Here is a 19,503-nt window from a genome sequence, read left to right as displayed (position 1 = left end):
GAGTGGGTGCAGTTGGGCAGAACCAGGTTCAAAACCAGCAGTTTCCACTTGAACAATTTCCTCTTGGAATTGAAAATTAGTCAGCTTTTCTTTTCATTCTCTCTTGAGAAATGCTTCGCACTGCAATTAAGATGGGATGCAGAGTGGGTTGTTGAGGAAGGCAGTGAAAGAGAAATGGGAAAAATAAAACTTAAAAGCAAGTGACAATGGGAGCCAGTACAGTACAAAATACGTTCTTTGTGAAGGTGATTCTGTATCTTCTTTCCCCCACACAGTAGAGCAATGGGCTCTCTTGGCAGAGATTAGCCTGTGAAGAGTCTGACAGTGGTATAGGGTATCCAGGTTAGGTATTGAATCAAGAATCCTGGCCTTATTCATGTGCTAACTATCAAAGTTAATAACTGAGTTGAAGCATATGGAAAGTCACTGTGACAAAAAGAACAAGGTTATAGCTTTGATTTGTTTTACCAAGGATCAGGCACCCACATCTCAGCTCCAGTTGTCCTAGTTAAACACTCAGTCTCTCCAGCTGGCATTCCTCATTGTCATTATTTCTCTCAGACTAGTTACATCTATATATGGTAGAGCTGATTGGAAAGTGAAATATATAAGGAGTCAGAGAATTTGTGAGTGAAAGTAAACTGTTGCATTAATTTATTCACCTCCAAAAGGACTGTCTACTCAATGATGGCAGCTATGTTTATTTGCTAGGGAGAAAATTAAAAAAAAAAAAAAGGCAGAGCTGCTGACTTAAAAAAACTCAGAGATTGATAAGGTGCTATCACACTACAACTAAGGAGAGTCAAGTTATTAGAAAGCATGAAGGGAGGGCTGTCCTTAGGGAAAGAAGAGGTCAGGGCTTCACTATGTGTTTTCTGTGGCATTTCAATGGAATTGAGTGCCCTGGGGGCAGGACAAATATTCCCATGGATGGTTGGTGTTAAATGTTCCAACAGGTATTTATTTGGGCTCCAGTTTATAATAAAAGCTATATTCAAAATAACACGTTAGAATCTGTGTAAAAACTGGACCTAGAAGAATTTTAATCTAATGGGGAGAAAAGGTTGACTGATATTAATTACAGCATTTTCAAGTAATAAGATTCCATTGATCCAGATGTTAGCATACAATGACAATATGGCTGAAAATGTGGGTATCTAGCCAAGTAAACTCCAGAATATTTTAAATGTTTACTCAAATGCTGATATGGTACAGTAGAAAAATATTTTAAGTTTTATATAAATACATAAAAGTAAAAATGGAGATAGTATACCTATCTTTGAGTTTATGAGGATTAAATCACACAGTGCCAGACACACAGAGGATATATTACAGTATTATATTAAAATCTATATAATTTTCTATTTTTTCATTCTGAATGAGAACTTTTCTTGTCCCTCTGAAATCAAATAAAATGAGGAAGAAATAATTAACTTCTACAAAATAGGATTAAGCAATATGATAAGACCTTTTTTTTTTCTCTTTTCTTTTTTTGGTTGTGGGTTCGAACCCAGGGCCTCACCCATGCTAGGCAAGCGCTGTACCACCGAGCTACATCCCAGCCCAAGATAAGACCTTGTGAGCATCCAGGAATACTAAATAAGAATTACCCAGATTCCTTCAACTTCCCACCTTTAACATGTGGAGGGCCAATTCTAAATGACTAGATCATAGAGCTTTTGCAGTGTATGGTTAAGAGAGTTCAACTGCATTCTCTATGGACTTAGCCAAAAAGGTGGGAATTGGAAAGGAGCCAGACATGGTGGCTGAGACATCATGAGCAGGCGCTCCTCTTCTAGTGCTGGAGAAAGCTTCAAGAAGGAAGGTCAGGAGAGAAAAACAAGGGAGACACTGGTGCTCCAGGTGGGGGATTGCATGGAGGACAGAGGGGTACTTATGTCATTGTTCCCCACTGAGGATTCTGGAAAAGGGCCATGTCTTTGTCTGCTCTGTGAACTGAGTCATGGCCACATCCATCTGGTGGTCCAGTAATGATTATGTGGAAAAGAGCCCTTTCCAGGCAGCCCAAAGTCTCTGGGTTAGAGGCAGACTGGACAGCAGCCAGTGAGTCTATGTGGGAGTATGAGGTGGCACAACAGGGCACCCTACAGCCGTGTCTGGAGACAGACTGCTGGGCTAACAGAATGAATGGAGGTGATACCAAGGTTCAGGACACTGCAATCAGCAGAAGCTAAGGTGAAGGTTATAGTGCCAGGCCTCCAGGCTTTGAGCTAGCAGGAAAAGACTAGTAGTCATCACAGCCTCAGAACCTTCAGGGGCAAGGCCACCAACCAACCAGTGAACAAGGGGCTCTCCACTAGACACAAGTATGATGCTGCGCTAAGTCTCTACTCTACAAAAACAGTGGTCCACACACTAGTCCTGCTATATTAGGAACCATCTGTGGTAGAGAAGCAGTGGGCTTCTCTTCTACCAAAAAACTAAACATTTTTAATGAAGAGACAAATGGTCTTTTTAAAATGAACTTTCTTAATAATTCTTTATGAAAACTGTTGAACATACAAACAAGTTGAAAGAAATTTAGCAAACACTGTGTACACACTAAGTAGATTCTGCAACTCACATTTTAATGTCCTTCTCACATGTCTGTCTGTCTATCCGTCCTTTTATCCATCAATTTATTTTATTTTCAAAATAAATTGCAGGCATTTCTCTCCCCCAAATACTTGAGTATCTAGCTGGAGTTCCATATTTGTTTGCAGTTCATTTTCTCTTGAGATAAAATTTACATATAAAAAACACATAAATCTTAATTGTAACACTGAATGAGTGCCAACAAAGACATGTGTAGCCCAACCTCCATCATCCCTGAAAGTTCCTTTATATCTCTCTCCAACCAGTTTCTGTTCCACTCAAGACAATCACTGTTAAGTTTGCCACCATAGATTAATTTTTCCTGTACTAGAATTTCATATAAATGGAAGCATATTTAGTTTTATTTAGGCTTTTGGTTTTTTTCACTTTGCATAATATTTTTGTGATTCTTCCCATATAGTTTCACATATCAGTTATTCTTTTTTCCAATATAGGAAATATGTACCATGTTAAGCATTGATGGATACCTGTTCCTGAATTGATTTTATGAAATGTGTTTTTAAAGATTTATCGTGTTCGTCTAGCATTATTACTTAATCTAGTACTAGCGACAAAGTTAATGTTGGTGAGCATGTGAGGACTCAAGGAAAATACTAATTTGATTTTGTATAAAATAGATTAATTTCATTTCTTCAGAACACCTAAGTTGTAGTGAGTTTAGGTCTTTTAACTCTACTATATAGGAATTCAGTGAGGAGAGCTAGTATTTTATTGTGACCATTTCTTTTTTCCAAGCATATATGGGCGGTGTGCTTGTCTACCTATGGCTGCCGACCCTAGAAGATGAGTTCTGTGTTCCACATGGGGTCATGTCTTGTCATGATCTCATAGAGAGGATGCTCAGGATAAAGCAGAGGCATTGCTGTCCCTTCTTTCTAATTTAACCTCTGCCCCGTTCTTCCTGTCATTAAAATCAAGTTCAATCATGGTGGGCCCCTTTAAAACAGCACTTCCTCAAAGTGAGAAGACTGAGAGTCAAACACATTGGAACACAGGAAAAGCAATTTGCAAATCACAGCAGCAACTCTTGACAAACTTCACAGTATGGGAAAATAAAAGAGAATGCGATTCATACTTTTAGCAAAAAAGGAGGAATTATAGTCTTGCAGCTTCTCACCAGACTAAAAGAATATGAGGGAATGTTAAGTAAGCCCGTTGTTATTTTTATTAAGTCATTATTTGTTAATCAGTAAGTACATGTTAGAATATTTCTTAAAAAACAAGATATAACTTGGCTTAACTTTCAGTTGAGACCACCCATATGATCAATTGTCACTTTGAGAAGAGTGACTTTCTGTTTTATGTTTTGTTCTATTTCTGTCCAAGAAAGAAATGCTCACCTGAATATTGTAAGATAAGAGTGAAATAGAACACTTGGGTTTGATGTTCTGATCAGTTCTGAGAGGGTCATTAGGCAGAATGAAGGAAAGAAGGAATGCTTACAGTCATATCTCAATTAGAATAAACAGCTCCTAGCCTGGGTACGATGCCTCAAACCTGTAATTCTAGTTGCTTGGGAGGCTCAGATTAGGCAGGTGGCAGTTCCAGGCCAGTCTGCACAAAAGTTTGTGAGACCCCATCTCAACCAATAAAATCTGTGTATGGTGGTGCACACCTGTCATCCTAGCTTTGTAGGAGTCATAAATAGGAGGATCCGGGTCCAGGCAAGCCCAGTCCTAAAGGCGAGAACCTATTCAAAAAATAACTAAAGCTGGCAGATATTGGTGGCTTGCACCTATAATCCTAGCTACTAGGGAGACCAAGATCAGGAGGAATACAGCTTGGGCAAATAGTTCGTAAGACCCTATCTGAAAATACTCAACACCAAAAAAGGGCTGGCAGAATGGCTCGAGTGGTAGAGTGCCTGCCTGGCAAGCATGAGGCTCTGAGAGTTCAAACCCCAGTACCACCACCAAAAAAAAGAAAGAACAACAACAACAACAAAACTAAAACAAAAAGGGTGAGGGCATGTTTCAAGTGGTAGAGTGCCTGCCTAACAAGCACAAGGCCCTGAATTCAAACTCTAGTACTACCCAAAAGTAAATAAAATATAAATAAACAGGTCCTAAGGTATGTTAGAGTCATGTTTTCTAACTCCGTGTTTCTCAACTCCATGCTGTAGTTATGGAGTTAAAGTTGTCAGGGCTCAAATTGCATTCTGGTTGTAAATAAAGCCCCTGATATTGCCTTGCCATGAATGATGAGGTGTTTTCTTAGGGCTGAGGAAACCACTATCTTTGAGCACTTCTTTCCACAAGGATCTTCCTTTAGTGTCTAGAAAGACCTTCTCTCTAAGACGTTGGGTACACACCCAGTGACAAGTACCTCCATGGTCTGCTCTTTTAAAACAGGGGACCTTGGGAAAAGGAGAATGTAGTTATAGTAATCTGCTAATCCTGTTCTTGTATATTTTTAAATTGTTACTTTTCTTACCCATTACTATTTATTTCTATTGCCCTCTTTCTAAGTTAGTGCTCTTCTTAGGCAATTATAGGTTGCATCCTCCAGAAAAAATACTGTCCTAAAAATTTACTGATTGAATAATATGTGCCTTAACAAGTAAAATTTATTTTTAATAAAATAACATTTCAGCATTTTTTACCTATCACTTGAAACATCCTGCTTACATAGACATTTGGTTTATTTTCCCTAGTATGTCTTAGGAGTTAACTTTAAAAAAAAACACAGTTTGCTTAATGAACATTAGAACTATTACATTAGCCTAAGTATAAATTTTTTCTACATATTTTAGATATTTCACTAGTGTTTAGGAAAAGAAAGGGTTCAGTCTCAGTTGAGGAGAATGAGAAGTTGGTTAAAGTCAGTGTTTAAGGATAAATCACACCTGTCAGCAATTTAGAAACAAACAAACAAAACCCCAAAGCTTTGCCCAAGTCTGAACTGGAGTAGGGAAACAGATGGTAATGCTGTCTGTGTGCTGACTGGTAGTGTGAACCTTCATACATCAAAATAATAAAGTGAAGCAAAACGTCATTGGGCATCAACGACAATGGGTGATTCTTCACGGTCTTTGACTTTCAAGCAAATAGAGGGTTGCTAAATGAGAATTAAAAGATGTCACCAGGGAATAAATTATGGTATATTCTTATCAGGTTCAAACCATTTTCTCTGTGACCAGATTCATAAAGATTATAAAAAGATATAACAGCCTGATTTTTTTTTTAACCAAGATTTGGGTAGGTCCCTCTTGTAGGTTGGAAAATGGAATTGGTTTTAATTAATCATAGAGTAGTTCCAGAAAAGTGTTGTCACTTTTACTGAGGGCTCTGGACTGCTTTAAATGGTTTAAACAGCTTCCTGTTTGCCTTTGTTTTTCCTTTCCTTTTTTTTTAAAGTATAAAGCCAAAAAGAATGGGAGAAAGATGGATAGATGTTTTTCTTTTGATCACTAACTTATGTGAAGAATTTCTAAGATAATTCAACAAGATATACTGAGACAGAATTATATTTTAAGTTATTAAAATATAACACACTTGATTTTATTTTAGCTGGCTTCTAAGTACTGGACAACATTCAGACCAGATTCCTATCTGGGTACTTGGGATAGAAATAAGACATTGAAATCATGCGCTGATGGCTCCCACCTGTAATTCTAGCTACTTGGGAGGCTAAGATCTGGAGGATCACAGTTCAAGGCCAGCCTGTGCAAAGAGTTCATGAGACCCCATCTTAACCAATAGCTAGGTTCAGTGACATGCACCTGTCATTCCTAGCTCCATGGGATCATGGTTCCAGGCCAACATGGACAAAAAGTCTGCAAGACCCCCATCTCAATGGAAAAAAACTTGGTATGGTGATGCTTGCCTATCATTCCAGCAACAATAGGAAGCCTAAAATAAGAAGACAAAGTCCAGGCTGGAGACCCTATCTCCAAATTAGCAAGAGCAAAAAGGGCTGGAGGCATGGCTCGAATGGTAGAGCACCTGCCTCACAAGCAGGAAGCCCTGAATTTAAACCTCAGTAGCACCCAAAAAAAAAAAAAAAAAGTCAGACATCCAGCTTCTGTGCTAAGGTGGGAAAGAAAAAGTAGAACATAGTTGTGATCACTGAACAATGGGGATACTTTCTCAAAAATGCATATTAGACAATTGCATCATGTCAGTATCACAGAGGATACTGACTCAAACTAAGATAGCTATGATTTCACTAGTGATGTAATGTCATAAACATTGTCATACATTCAGTCCATTGTTTGGCTGAAATGTCTTTATGAAGCGTAGGACTGTGGCACAGTTTTTAAAAACTAGAAGAATAATCCCTAACCTTCCATGAACAAGTGGGTCCACCAAGTCTTAGAGCCATTACCAAAATTGACCTTGTTTATGCTAGATTTGGCAAATAGCATGGAAAATCCACTGCTATGCAAGAAATTGTGCACAGAAAATGAAATACGCTATTAGAAGTTAGCTCTAATCACTTATTTCAGAATTCATGACTTCTTCACATCTATGGTTTTTCTTTTTCACATAAGCTTAATTTTATTCTTCTGCCAGAGCTTAAGCTTTCTGTAGGTCAGAAATGATATGGTTACTACCTTGGCCGCAGTATCCAAAAGGTGGTCAGCAAGAAAACTCCTAGTTGAGGGGGGTGGAGAGGGAGGGGGGGGGAGTGGGTGGTAAGAGAGGGGGTGGGGGCAGGGGGGAGAAATGAACCAAGCCTTGTACGCACATATGAATAATAAAAGAAAAAAAAAAAGAAAGAAAACTCCTAGTAAACAGGATTCTCCTTCATCTGAAATAATTTCTGTGAAAGTCAGTACGGTCTTGTAGAATGAGACTGGTGTATTGAGGTCAATAAAAATGGTTTACTTCTAACTCACTATCCAACTAACCATGGTTCCTTAAGTAAGCTGCCTAACCTTTCTGTACTCCTCAGATTTCTCATCTTATAATAGATTTAATGATATTTTTAAAGTACATTATAATGATTAAGATATGACAAAAATATAATAAAAAATATATAGGGAACAGGTTCTTCTTGCCCAGCTGGTTGTGCAGCTGCTGTGGTGTCTGGCATAAATGGGTGGTCACAAATCATTTTTGAGCACCCATAACCCATGTCTGTCATTTTTTGGGAAACCTGAATGGGTACTGGTGCCATTCTATGTAAAGGGAGAATTTCCCTAGTTAATAATCCAAGTTTGGATGTCTCAGGTTGTCTGCATGTTCTTCACTCTGCTGCTAACAAGTTATATGCCTTATTAGAAAGTTTGGCACTTTTACCTATGCTCTCCTTGTAACACTATTGGCCTGGCCACCCTAGGGGATTCATAGGTTTTCTTGAGCCCTTAATTTGTCACACTGGAAGCCCTTGGTAAGAAGAAGAGGCTGGGTCAGTCTGCTTTTCCCATAGCTCTCTTAAACTAGTATCATACTGACTTACTAAAAATACATATTTCAGGATATGACTGGAAAAGTCAACCAAATCAGGTTCAGAGTATGAGAATACTGTCTTTGGTACACTGAGTTGAAGCATCCTGCATGGAGAGTTCTGGCCTTTGAGTCAGACCCAAGGACAAAGCCATTCAAACACAGTCTGAATATATTTGACTTATGCCTGGCACAGTATAAATACTTCATTCTTTTTGTGAATTGACAAATATAAGCTGTCTACTGAGTGCCTACTTTATCCATTATTAAGGGAGACCCAGAAGAAATATATTGCATGAACTTGCATCATTTATTCTAGGAGGTAAAATGTGCATTTATGAAATATTTGAGCATTAAAATGAGTGGGTTCTAAGTGATAAAAATGAATGATTCAGAGTATTAGGCCATAAGAATTCAAAGAAGTTGAAGATCAATGAGGATGATCTTACAAAGTAGAACTTGAGGTAGATTTGGAAAGATGGAAGGGACATGTTAAGATGAGGCGGTTGGCATAACGATGAGTGGCAACAGCACAAGCCAGTGTGTAAAAATGGAGATGGAATGGGCAGTCGTTGGAGGTAGTATGTAAAACAAAGTAGGATTATAATACATAGCATATGTCATAATATAGCCTATATAAATACTCATAGATATGTTAAAAGATGTATATGTAAAGATGTTGATTGCTTGCATTAGCAAAAACTGTGAAGCAATTTAAATTCCTTCAGTAGGGGAATGGTTAAATAACTTATAGTGCATTGACACTAGGAAGTACTAGAAAAGAATGAGGTAGGTCTTTGTGTGCTGATATCGAAAGACCATCACAGGAAGACATGACAGCCTATTAATAGAGAGAATGCACTTGAGTAATATCTGTTAACTTTGAAAATTGATCTTAAAAAAATCAAGTGATGTTTCAGGAAGATTAAGGTGGTGACATTGTATTGAGTTAAAAGGGAATGATTAGAAGTGGAGAGGAATGTTGGGAGATGTGTGCATGAGGACAGATGTTCGGGGACCTGAATGATAAAGAGAAAGGTAACTCAGAGGCATATATTCTGAAGAATGACTCTGAATGACTTCATGATAGATTCTCTTTCTATTTTCCTTCTTCTCCTTCTCCTCCTCCTTCTTCTTCACTCCCCCCCCCCAATCACCTGCCTCCTTCTCTTTCTCTCTCTCCATTTCTTTCTTTTGTGGTAGTGGAGATAGAACTTGTTAAACAAGTACTCTACCACTGAGCTATGTCCCTAACACTCAAGTTCTTAAAACAAGGGATAAAGGAGAGAGAAGAGAAAAGGTATTTCCTGGCCTATGCTTGGAAATAACCCTGAAAAGCTATTTCTACTCAATTGCACAAACCAATGTTAATAGGAAATTTTTCATATTTTTGTTTCTCAGGATGGAAGAAACAGTACGAAACCTATTGCAGAGTCAAGGATCTCCAGAGCAGAAAAAAGAAGAAACTGTTAATACACTGGTCTACCAGGTACATCACCTTTCTTACTACTGGGTGGACACCAGTCAGCTTCTTATGGAGCCATCCAGTCACATCTGGATTGAGGAATCATATACATGCTTAAGTCATTCATTTCTTGAACTCTAACTTTGAAACAGATCATAGATTTGATTGTAGGAAGCTGCAAAAAATATGGTGAAACAGAGACACCTATAAAAGCATTGTAGTGTCCTGTGGTCAGGACTACAAGAGAGGTGACTACAACATTTTCTGAGAACATAAAAGGAGTGACTCACAAATACTGAGAAGTTGAGGACTACTTTCCAGAGATGTGACATTTGAGATGGGCCTGAAGAGTAGAGAACAAGGAAAAGGGTATTCTGGGTAGAGGGGAAGATAGATTAAGATGCAGTGCAATGGTGTGAATTTTCACAACACTCAAGGTAACCAAATAATGACCTGCAAAGATGCAAAATTTAATGATGAGATGAAGGGTACACAGAAGAGCTGGATGAGTTCTGGGCCTGTATGTCAAAGATAAGGGTCTGGCCTTGTACCTGGCTATGTAGAGTGTAAAGAGGTCCAAAGAGGAAATAGTCGATGAAATAACAAGCCATCTTCTCCTGCTGATAGTCCATACCCCACAGTCCTTGACATGAAGATGGTGGCCAGGCTAGTAAGCAGCACATATAGTCTGAGTGCGGCTCCAGTTAGCCACACAGATAAGGAGATTTGGGCAGGGTGGGAAAAAGAAATAGCACAAGCACTTTTAATGGATAAATTTAGGACTTTCATTGAAAATCCCTGAAAATCACAAATAGAGACACAGTACTCATTGTACAACTATTCTTGGAAAGTTTAAATAGCTAACAAAAGCAAGGAAATGGGCATAAATTTTAGGTAATCACTGGAGATCCCTAGGTCTTAGCTAACTAAAAAGCAAATGAATTTAGCAAGGCAAACATAGGAACCAACCTGTTAAGGAAGATTTTGCATCAGCTCACCAGAATTCATGTGTTCAGGGTTTTGCAAGCCAACGTATTATGAAGGGGATTGGGAAGAACCTGATAATAAAAGTCAAAGCATCATACACAGTTATAAGATTGTGGCATAGTTAGCCTTAAGAAGTCAGTGTTTTCAACAGTTGACTTGAGAGAACTCTGTGGCTACTTTATGAAGGTGGAGACAACTGCTCTCCATCTCCATACAGTACAAGGGGTTGCCCTGAGCTACCTCGAAGGAGATTTCAGTTAGTACCACAAAGACACTAGAAGGATTTCTGCAATCCAGTTCCTAGAGAAAGGGTGTAAGGTTTTTTTTTCCTTGAGGTTCTGATCTTTAAGAAAGGCATGCATTCTCAGCTTTCCTGATGTATGGTTGCCTAGCATTAGAATAAGGATGTAAGTCCCCCTGGCTTTGAGTCTTTCCTACAGCTTATGTTTGTTTGGTAGAAAGTTGAGGTATAAGTAAAGAGTGGAACTTGATTCAGCATTAAATGGTTCCATGTTGCCTAAAAAAGCCATGTGAATCAGGGATATAGATGATTTGTTCCCTCCCACAGGTGACATATGCTCTGTTGGAACTAAATAAGGCAGCACTGTACTTGGGCTTTTTCCAGTCTCCTGTCTGAGGATCTCTTATTCTGATTCTTATTTCCTTTGGATCACTTTTTCCCCTAATTTCTCTAATAGTTATTAGTCAAATATGTAGTGTGGACACTTAACATCATTATTAGAATTCATTTTGTGAAACTGGAAGCTACTTTCAAAAACATAAACACTTGTAAAAATGTGTTTTTGAAACTATTTCCTCTCTACCCTGTCCATTAGTCTTAGAACATTATCTCTTCCTTCTCAAGAGACAATAGTTACTAATTTGAATTTATGCCTTAGAGAAGGGGTGTTTTAGTCATTGTTCTAATTGATGTTAGGCTTCTCATCTATGAAATGAGAAGGGGACATGGGTTACATGACTTCATAAAGGCAAGCTGTATATTTAAAAAAATTTGTTGTGTTTCTAAGACATACCTTTATGCTCTTGGAATTCAAGAAATGAGAAGAAAAAGAAGAGAAAGTGGTCTGCACAGCACTAAGGCCCAGGGAGGTCCCCTCCATTTGTCAAATTCTAGTATTCTAATATAACTCATAATAGCAAAATAGGTAATATAAGGTATACACATCGACACTAGTGGATCTCATAGTTATTACCTTCCCAAAAGCCAAATGCTCTGTTTGGGGCAAAAGCTGGGGAATTTATTGCTTCTTAACATAACATAACATACCTGATTCAGATTTTCCAGTTTGCACAGTTTCTCTGAAAGGACCTTGAGGCCCATGTAAAGCTTAGGCCCCTGGGAAAACTGGAGTTTGTTCTATTTTCCGTCCTGGTACAAACGTTTGTTCTAAAGCTGTCGTCATTGAGCTAGTACTGTAACAACAGAATGATAGCTTTCTTTGTTCCTGGCCCATACAAATTGCTTTTGTGTGCATTTGTTCAGTGGTGTGTTCTTAAAGACCTAATATAGTGCTTTTTGTATGATTTGTAACTTGTAGCATTTAGAATGAATTGTTTTGGACCATGATGGGTGTTACCATTCAGTAGCTGAAGTTAGTCTCACCTTGTGGTAATCAGTGGTTTACAGGTTTACCAGCTTGGTCACTGTTTGGTCCTTGACTTTTTTTAATTTTGAGAATTGTTATGATTTCAAGTTATGTGCCTGAAATGATATTAATAACATTTTTATGTGTCTAAAATTTCTAGTTTTCCTACTCCACCTAATGAGACTAGACTGTAACTCATTCAGTCCCCACAACAACTTTTTATGGAAGGTACTGTCACCATCCCATCTCAGTGTGGCCGCAGGCTCACAGTGGTGAGCACTTGTCTGAGAATCCACAGGTAGGAAGTAGCATAGAAGGGATTCAAACCCTGACTCCACAGCCTCACCTATTATGCTCAGGAATTCTAAAGAGATTAAATGATGGGGCCCAAGTTATCCAGCTGGTTATTATCTTAGTTTAAATTGAGGCCCAAACCTGGGTCCCTCTCCTCTTTCTACCTAGAGCTGTCTTCATCTATTCATTTATCCATCTATCATCCATCCAAGTGACAGTTATTCATTTACTTTCTTATAGAAGTATATTGGTTTCTTCTTGCTACTGTAACAAACTTAGTGGCTTAATACAACACCAATTTATTCCCTGATTATTCTAGAAATCAAAAGTCTTAAAGCAGAGTTAGGGCTATGTTCTTCCTGGAGGCTTCAGAGGAGAATCATTTTTGTGCTTTTCCCAAAATCTAGCATTCCTTGACTTGTGGGCTTTTCTTCATCTTCAAAGCAGATCACTCCAGTCTCTGCTTTTGTCATCACATTTTATTTTCCTGTTTTGGTTCCTTCCTGAAAGAATCTTGTGATTATTTGAGACCCAATTGGATAACCCAGGATAATTTTCTTGTCTCAAGATCCTTAGTTCAACAAACCTGCAGAGTACCTTTTTGCTATGTAAGGTATCATTTTATCAACCCTCGGGGGTTGAGATGTAGACATCTTTGAGAGAGGAATTATTCCTTTTATTACATTTGGAAACACTCATTGGCCTAGCAGTAACCTGCAGACACTGTGCTAAATTCTAGAGATTCAAAGATGCCTGACATAGATTCAGTTCAGAGGTGGTAGAGGGAAGGCAAATAAGGATAATACATTCAACAGTGCAATAGAAGCTGAAACAGAAAAAAAGCTTGCACAGGTTCCAGAACATAAAGGAGAGTGCCATCTGTTGCTCTGTTCTCCCTGGAGATCTTACCACCTACCTAAGACCTAGTATTAATAATCCCTTCTTCTTTCTGTTGTCTCTTAAAATGCACAAGAGCATCAGCTTCCTCATAACTCCCATGACCTTCCTTTCTCAGAACATCTTATGCCCTCAGTGTTTTAGGACAAAGTCTGACTGTCAAGACACATATGTTTGGTGCTTTGCAGTTTATAAAGCACTTACACAATGTGTTTGTTCTAATAGCCTCTAAAATAGATGTCATCTTGCTCATCTTCAGACAATCTCTGGCAGATCTCTGCTGGACCTAGAAATCAGTCACAGATTCTCCTAGATGTGATACATGGAAAATATTCCATGTATCTGAAATATTTTGATGGTGGAGTGAAAGTGGGCACAGTCTAAAATTGCAGACTGCAAATCACAGTCTCAAAATACAAAAAGAAAAAATAAATGAAAGTAAGCTGAGATAATTTAATAAGCCATAAAGTGTTTGACTCTCTAGTCCCCTATGGAAGAGACAAGCATCTGAGTGATAAAACATTATCATTATGCACAGAGAAGGTGCCACGTGAACCGAGGACAAACTCGTTTCATTAGGGAAAAATACAAGACCTGAAGTGATGGTCTTTAGAGGAGTCCAAGGAAAAAACATCTGTTTCCCTCCTGCTCTGTTTAGTTTTCCAGCTCATTCTCTGTAGGTGTTTTGGGATTTCTTATGTGTCATGCTATATATTCTTATCTCTCAGGCTGCCATTTCATAACATAAGTTAGGAAACTTATGTTAGAAAAAAATCATAATTAGACATGAGAGAGGGCCATTAAGCATCAATGAAATAGAGCAACTGTTTGGAGAGGGACATCATTCCTTCATCTGTCAAAATGCATACCCAAAGGCAGCCTGAGTGAGTGTGAATAATCCCAGCGCTGATGATCCCTTTACAGGCCACTTGTGGCCCAGTTACCTTCTGTGTTTCTTCATTATACCTGATGTACTTCCTCTTATTCCCCCTTTTCACTATGGAATGCGAATTGAATCACATTAGCTAATTTATTTAGGAAAAAAAATGTGTATGGGCAAGTAGAAGTTAGTAACTAGGGAGAAGAGACCCAAATTTGCCAACAGCCTTTGCCACTAACAAGACATGACCTCACATAGTTACTTAAACTCTGGGCTTCTTGTTTCTCATATCTCTAAAAGAACAGGTCTTAGACTAAATTAAGACCACAAATGTAAATGGCTGCAGTTGTCACTAACATGGGCCAAGTATGAGAGAAGTCACATACCCTCTGGGAGGTTACATTCTATCTGTCCACTTTTGATAAAGAAATAAATACAGGGAAGGGTTTTCATTTTTTTTCATTAACAGGATGAAAGTTTGATTTTGAAACTACAGTAATCCACACTTAGTTTAATGGCAACAAAATAGTAGAGTGTGGTAGGGACTGTGACAAACTGGAAGTCTCTGTATACTCTCCAGCGGGCAGCCGCAGTTTAGCTGCAATGGATTAGGATGACCCAGAAATACACCCCACTGTGGAAAGACGTGTGGCCATGTGTTTCTAAAGATGATATTCAGGCTTTTATGGAAAATTTCTTAGTCTGTGCATAATGAATTTTTAAAAAAGTATGCAGAATAACTGAAATGTGTTCTAACCAAGAGCAACCCTTAGGAAGATCATTTCTTGGGTTTCTTCATGCGCTAAGACTCTGGAATTTTGATACTTCTCTTCATAATCCTATAAGGCCTTGTTATCATAAAGGACCACATAGAGCATAGCTCCCTGTTGGACCCAGTAGTAGTCAACCCTTACTGAGCACCTCCTGTGTACCACTCACTATTCTGATCATTTTACAAGGACGAGCTCATTGAATTCTCAAAAGAACCCATTAAAAGAGTTAATATTTTCCTTATTTTACCAAAAAGGAAGCTGAGGCTCAGAAAAGTTAAATAGTTATACATTACCAGTGCTAGGTCTCTTGAGCTCCAGAGTAGGCAGCCATAAAAATGGAAAGCAGATATTTTGTCAACAGACTTGAGAAGTCATTGTCCCAGTGGGAATTATACAGAATTCATCCTGATCAACAAAATTACAATGCCATCCAAGTTTGTCTGTCTTAATTCTACTTTCTTTGGGAGCCCTGAACTGTTGTGTTTTCTGAGTCCATCTCCATTATTTCCAAAGATGTACTACGCTCAGTCCTCAATCCCTCCGTCTCCATCTACCAATTTAATATTTTTTCATGAATTATCTTTATACAGTTTTCATTAGTATACATTAATTATCCAAAGTAATGAGTCTCATTGTGACGTTTTCATATATGCATGTTATACACCTGACCATATTCACTCTCCCAGCACCTTACTATTACCAAATTATTTCATCTGATGAGACTTCATTGCACATCAAAATTACTTTTTAAATTCTTCAACAGCTTTTTAAAAAGAATTTCCAGGTGTGATTAAGCATTGGGAAATGGACCTTTTCTAGTTATCCTACAAACCTGCCAATCATCAAGTATACATATTTATTTCCTCTCGTGGTGCACAGAAAGCACATGACATGATCTGGGACCTTTCTCACTGAGTCCTAGACCAGCCTGGGAGAGATGTTAATTTTTCACAAATTATAATTCTTATCACGGGTGGTTGGAAATTTGTTGTTTTAAATTTCACTTCCTTCTTTCCCTATAGTGATTTAAGTATACTTCATGCAAATCCAAGATTTAAGTACAACAGACAGAAAAGTTAGGGGTGAAGAATTACATTATTAAAGTCACTAGAAAAGATACCTTTTCTAAGAAAAATCTCCCTTACATAGCAATATCCCTGGTATAAAATGTGAATTTTTCCACACTTTTAACTTAATAGCATTTTTCTTTTCGTGAACACATATAAATACATGGCAAGACTGAAGTATTTGTGGTTTAAGAGCTGGAAAGTTGCCAACATTTTCCAGGTCTTCTCAGTCCTGACTGAGCCTTATAGTCACCTGAGGGACCTGGATGAGGATCAGCTAACTGGGCTTCAACGGTGAGGTGCTTCAACACCCATTCTTCCTTCCACAACCTTTCCCCTCATTTGGCAAACCAGAAAATGGAGCTGAAGTTCAGAGGCTTGTTCTAACCCCAGCCCAGGCTGCATTCATCTCTACTGATTCTCATATACAATACTTGTTTCAGTAAGTACACTGGCATTTAATTAACCAAGAGAAGTGAACTCATTAGAGAACACAACTGTAATTCATGGAAGCTATTTAGAAATTGTTTCCTTTTATTTCATTTTCCTTTTCATTTTTTTAACTTACAAAATGTAGTAAACAAATGCAAATGCATAGATCAACAGTGAGTACTTTGAACACATGCACATTAATCAGAACAAACGATCTAAAATTCTACTGTTTGTGGATAGAGTAGTTAAGTCTGTCACTGTTATTTATAAAATTACACACAAATGGGATATGAAATATTTTTATTGAGTGTTGTTATTTACGTGTGTGGCCTGTAATCTCAGGCTCAAGTGCTTTTGATTCTGCTTTAAGATATTTGGACTTTTCTTTGTGAATTGCTATGAACTTTTAACAGCTGCTGGGTGATGATAGTAACTGGAGTATTTTTATTGTGTGTTCAGTTTTAAAGAGCTGAATCTGTTCTTTGAGGAAGCTGTTTTCTTTATTCCTGTTTTGTTTTGTTTTAAGCTGTATTTTTATTCATATAATAATTTCAGATAAATTTCAAATAAAATGTGTGCTTAGATTCATGACAGCCAAGTGTATTTCTCTTCACACAGGATGGACATTCCTTTTCTTTTCAAAATAATTGTACAAGATGAAGTTATAACCTTACATAAATATTTCTCAGAATTCTAAAAGTTTTTAAAGCAGTCTCCTTTAGGAGTACCTACTTGTTGACATACTGACTACAGAGTGTATTTGCCTCATAATACCAAAGCCATACTAAATACTTTTAAAGGAATAGGGGAGCTTTAAATAATATTACTGAAAGTTTGAATAATTACCTACATGCTTAGCAGGGAATTTAATATCCCTAGTTAAATAGGTTCTTACTCAATTTTCTTGTCCTCAATTTCTTCCCCACTTCTGTGTTCAGATAAGAATACTATTACTATTAGATATTTTGACCCTTGAACTAAATTCTTCTCAAGTAAAAGTAAAATGTGGTATTTCTTCTGAAACAAATATAACCTATGAATAAAATAGTGCCCTGAAAAAGCGCCTTTGCTTCTGACAGGTGAGCTGGTTATTGCTCCAGGGACCCTCTGCTTTCTCAGCTCATTTCAGCACAGGGCTGGGCTTTACTTTCAATACCCTGGATGCTTTTCAGGTCAGGAGGTTCTGTGGAGAGAATCCAAAAGATGGTGCCCTTTAGTAAGTGTGTGGCTTAGATAAATACTTTGGGCAATTCAGGTTATTAAACAGGCATATCAGTTATTTCTTTGTTTTAGGAAGCAAATGAATTTGAACAGGGTAGAATCACGATATCAATCCTTGAACTTTGGCCTTACATTCTTAACTCACCTAAATTTTGGCTTTTTTTTTTTAAAGGACATGGCTTATTAATGTTTCGTGAAATGGAGATAAAACAGTCTGGGAGAGAATGTACTATTTTAGAATGAGAAAATAGTTCAGAAAAAGTGGAAAGTAACTTCTAGAAAAACACACACATTCTCTCTTATTACTGAGATCTTCCTATACAGTAACCTTTCAGCTATATTGTCCTTATTGATTTTGTCTGCACAGCCAGAACAGCATGGCAATGAGGAGAAATGGCTGGGTGTAGCATGGGAGGAAAATAGCCTGACTAGGGGCCCCTTGTCTGCTTTTAAGCCCTTGCAGGATTTGGATGTTAATTGGCCTGACAGGCATATCTGAGGGAGCAGTACCAGAGGCTTCTTCTGTATAGGCCTAGGCCCTATACAGAAGTTTTTAGCTTTACAAAAATTGGCCACCTACCCCAAAAACATGTCTTCCTAGGACTCAACTGTAACAGAAGGGTTCAGGGTGTGATAGCATTCTTGACCTATCTGGGCTGTAACCCAGAGTTCTCACCAGGTGAGTCTGAGCCTTGGTATATTTAAATTTTTCCCATGTATTCGAATACATGGCTATCCTCAGATCAGGTGTGAGGCTGGTACTATCATAAATAAATAGGGAGAGCCACACCTGCTAGCTCAGTGCCATTTGCTCTATGCCTTCTGTGGGGTGCATCAAGTATAAAGCCAAATTCAAAGGCACTTTTGGAACAAGCCAAAGAATTGGCTCGTAGAAGACCCAAAAAAATTGCATCTTATAATGGCTTATGTTCTCAATTCATCTGTTTAAATGAATAGCCAAGGCTCTCATTCAGGTTAATTCCATCCTTTTATAAATAGATTAAGATATATGGTTTTTTCCCCCCAAATGTGAATTGTTCTGTTTGGTAGATTTGCCACTCCACCCTCTAATAAATTTTGTTCCATACTGAATTAATGTTAGCAAGTAATCCCATTTCTCCCCATTAAGGCCAAGTTTATCCCTTAGTCTGAATTAGTAAGCTTCTGCTCTAATTATAAGTGGTGATCTGAAAGCAATTTCATTGCAAGTACTCTTGCAATTTACAAAAAAATTGCAAACATATTTTTAAGATATAAATTAGGCTACATTAAGGCTGGGATGTACCTTGGTGGTACAGCGCTTGCCTAGCATGCGTGAGGCCCTGGGTTCGATCCCAGCACCAAAAAAGAAAAGACAAAAAGAAAATAAATAACAAAATAAAAAGTAAATTAGGCTACATTTCTCTTGGGTCACTATATTTAACTTTTCTAATTCTAATATTTTATTTTTCTTCTTGTGCATTTTTATCACCTCATTTTTTTTCTGAGCATTTAAACATTATCCCTGGGGACTTAGTAAGAAAATTGGCACTAAAATAATTAATATGTGCTTTATAGTTTACAAGGTACTTTCACAGCATGATTTCATTTGATCCTTGCATTGACCTTTTAAAAAAGCAAGAGCAGGAAGCTCAAGTTCACCTTATAGGTGAAGAAACTGGTTTTTGCTGACTTTCTGAGTGTCAGACTGCCTGAGTCAGGCTGCAGTGGACTTGATCTTTTGATTTCAAGCCCCATGATCTTGCAGGGATTTCACTAATTACATTTCACACCAGTGATCCTCAAATTCGGCTGTGTCTGGGAGTCATCTGGAGAGTTTTAAAAGTTATTGATGTCCTGGTTGCACTCCAGGGGTTCTGAATTCACTGGCATGG

At 38.0% G+C, this 19,503-nt stretch overlaps 1 protein-coding gene across 15 annotated transcripts in view; it reads left to right on the top strand.

The window, feature by feature from the left end:
• The window catches only part of Nckap5 (NCK associated protein 5), a 927,122-nt gene that overhangs the window by 627,548 nt on the left and 280,071 nt on the right, over positions 1–19,503 (top strand). For all 15 annotated transcript variants that reach the window (XM_074070604.1, XM_074070603.1, XM_074070605.1 and 12 more), the window contains one exon: positions 9,408–9,495. In XM_074070604.1, coding sequence (XP_073926705.1) covers positions 9,408–9,495 — 88 coding nt within the window. The remainder of the gene's footprint in view (positions 1–9,407; positions 9,496–19,503) is intronic.

Source organism: Castor canadensis, chromosome 4, assembly GCF_047511655.1.
Source record: "Castor canadensis chromosome 4, mCasCan1.hap1v2, whole genome shotgun sequence".
Classification (NCBI taxonomy): domain Eukaryota; kingdom Metazoa; phylum Chordata; class Mammalia; order Rodentia; family Castoridae; genus Castor; species Castor canadensis.
Note: the sequence above shows the minus strand (reverse complement) of the source record. Positions and strands in the feature narration are given on the sequence as shown.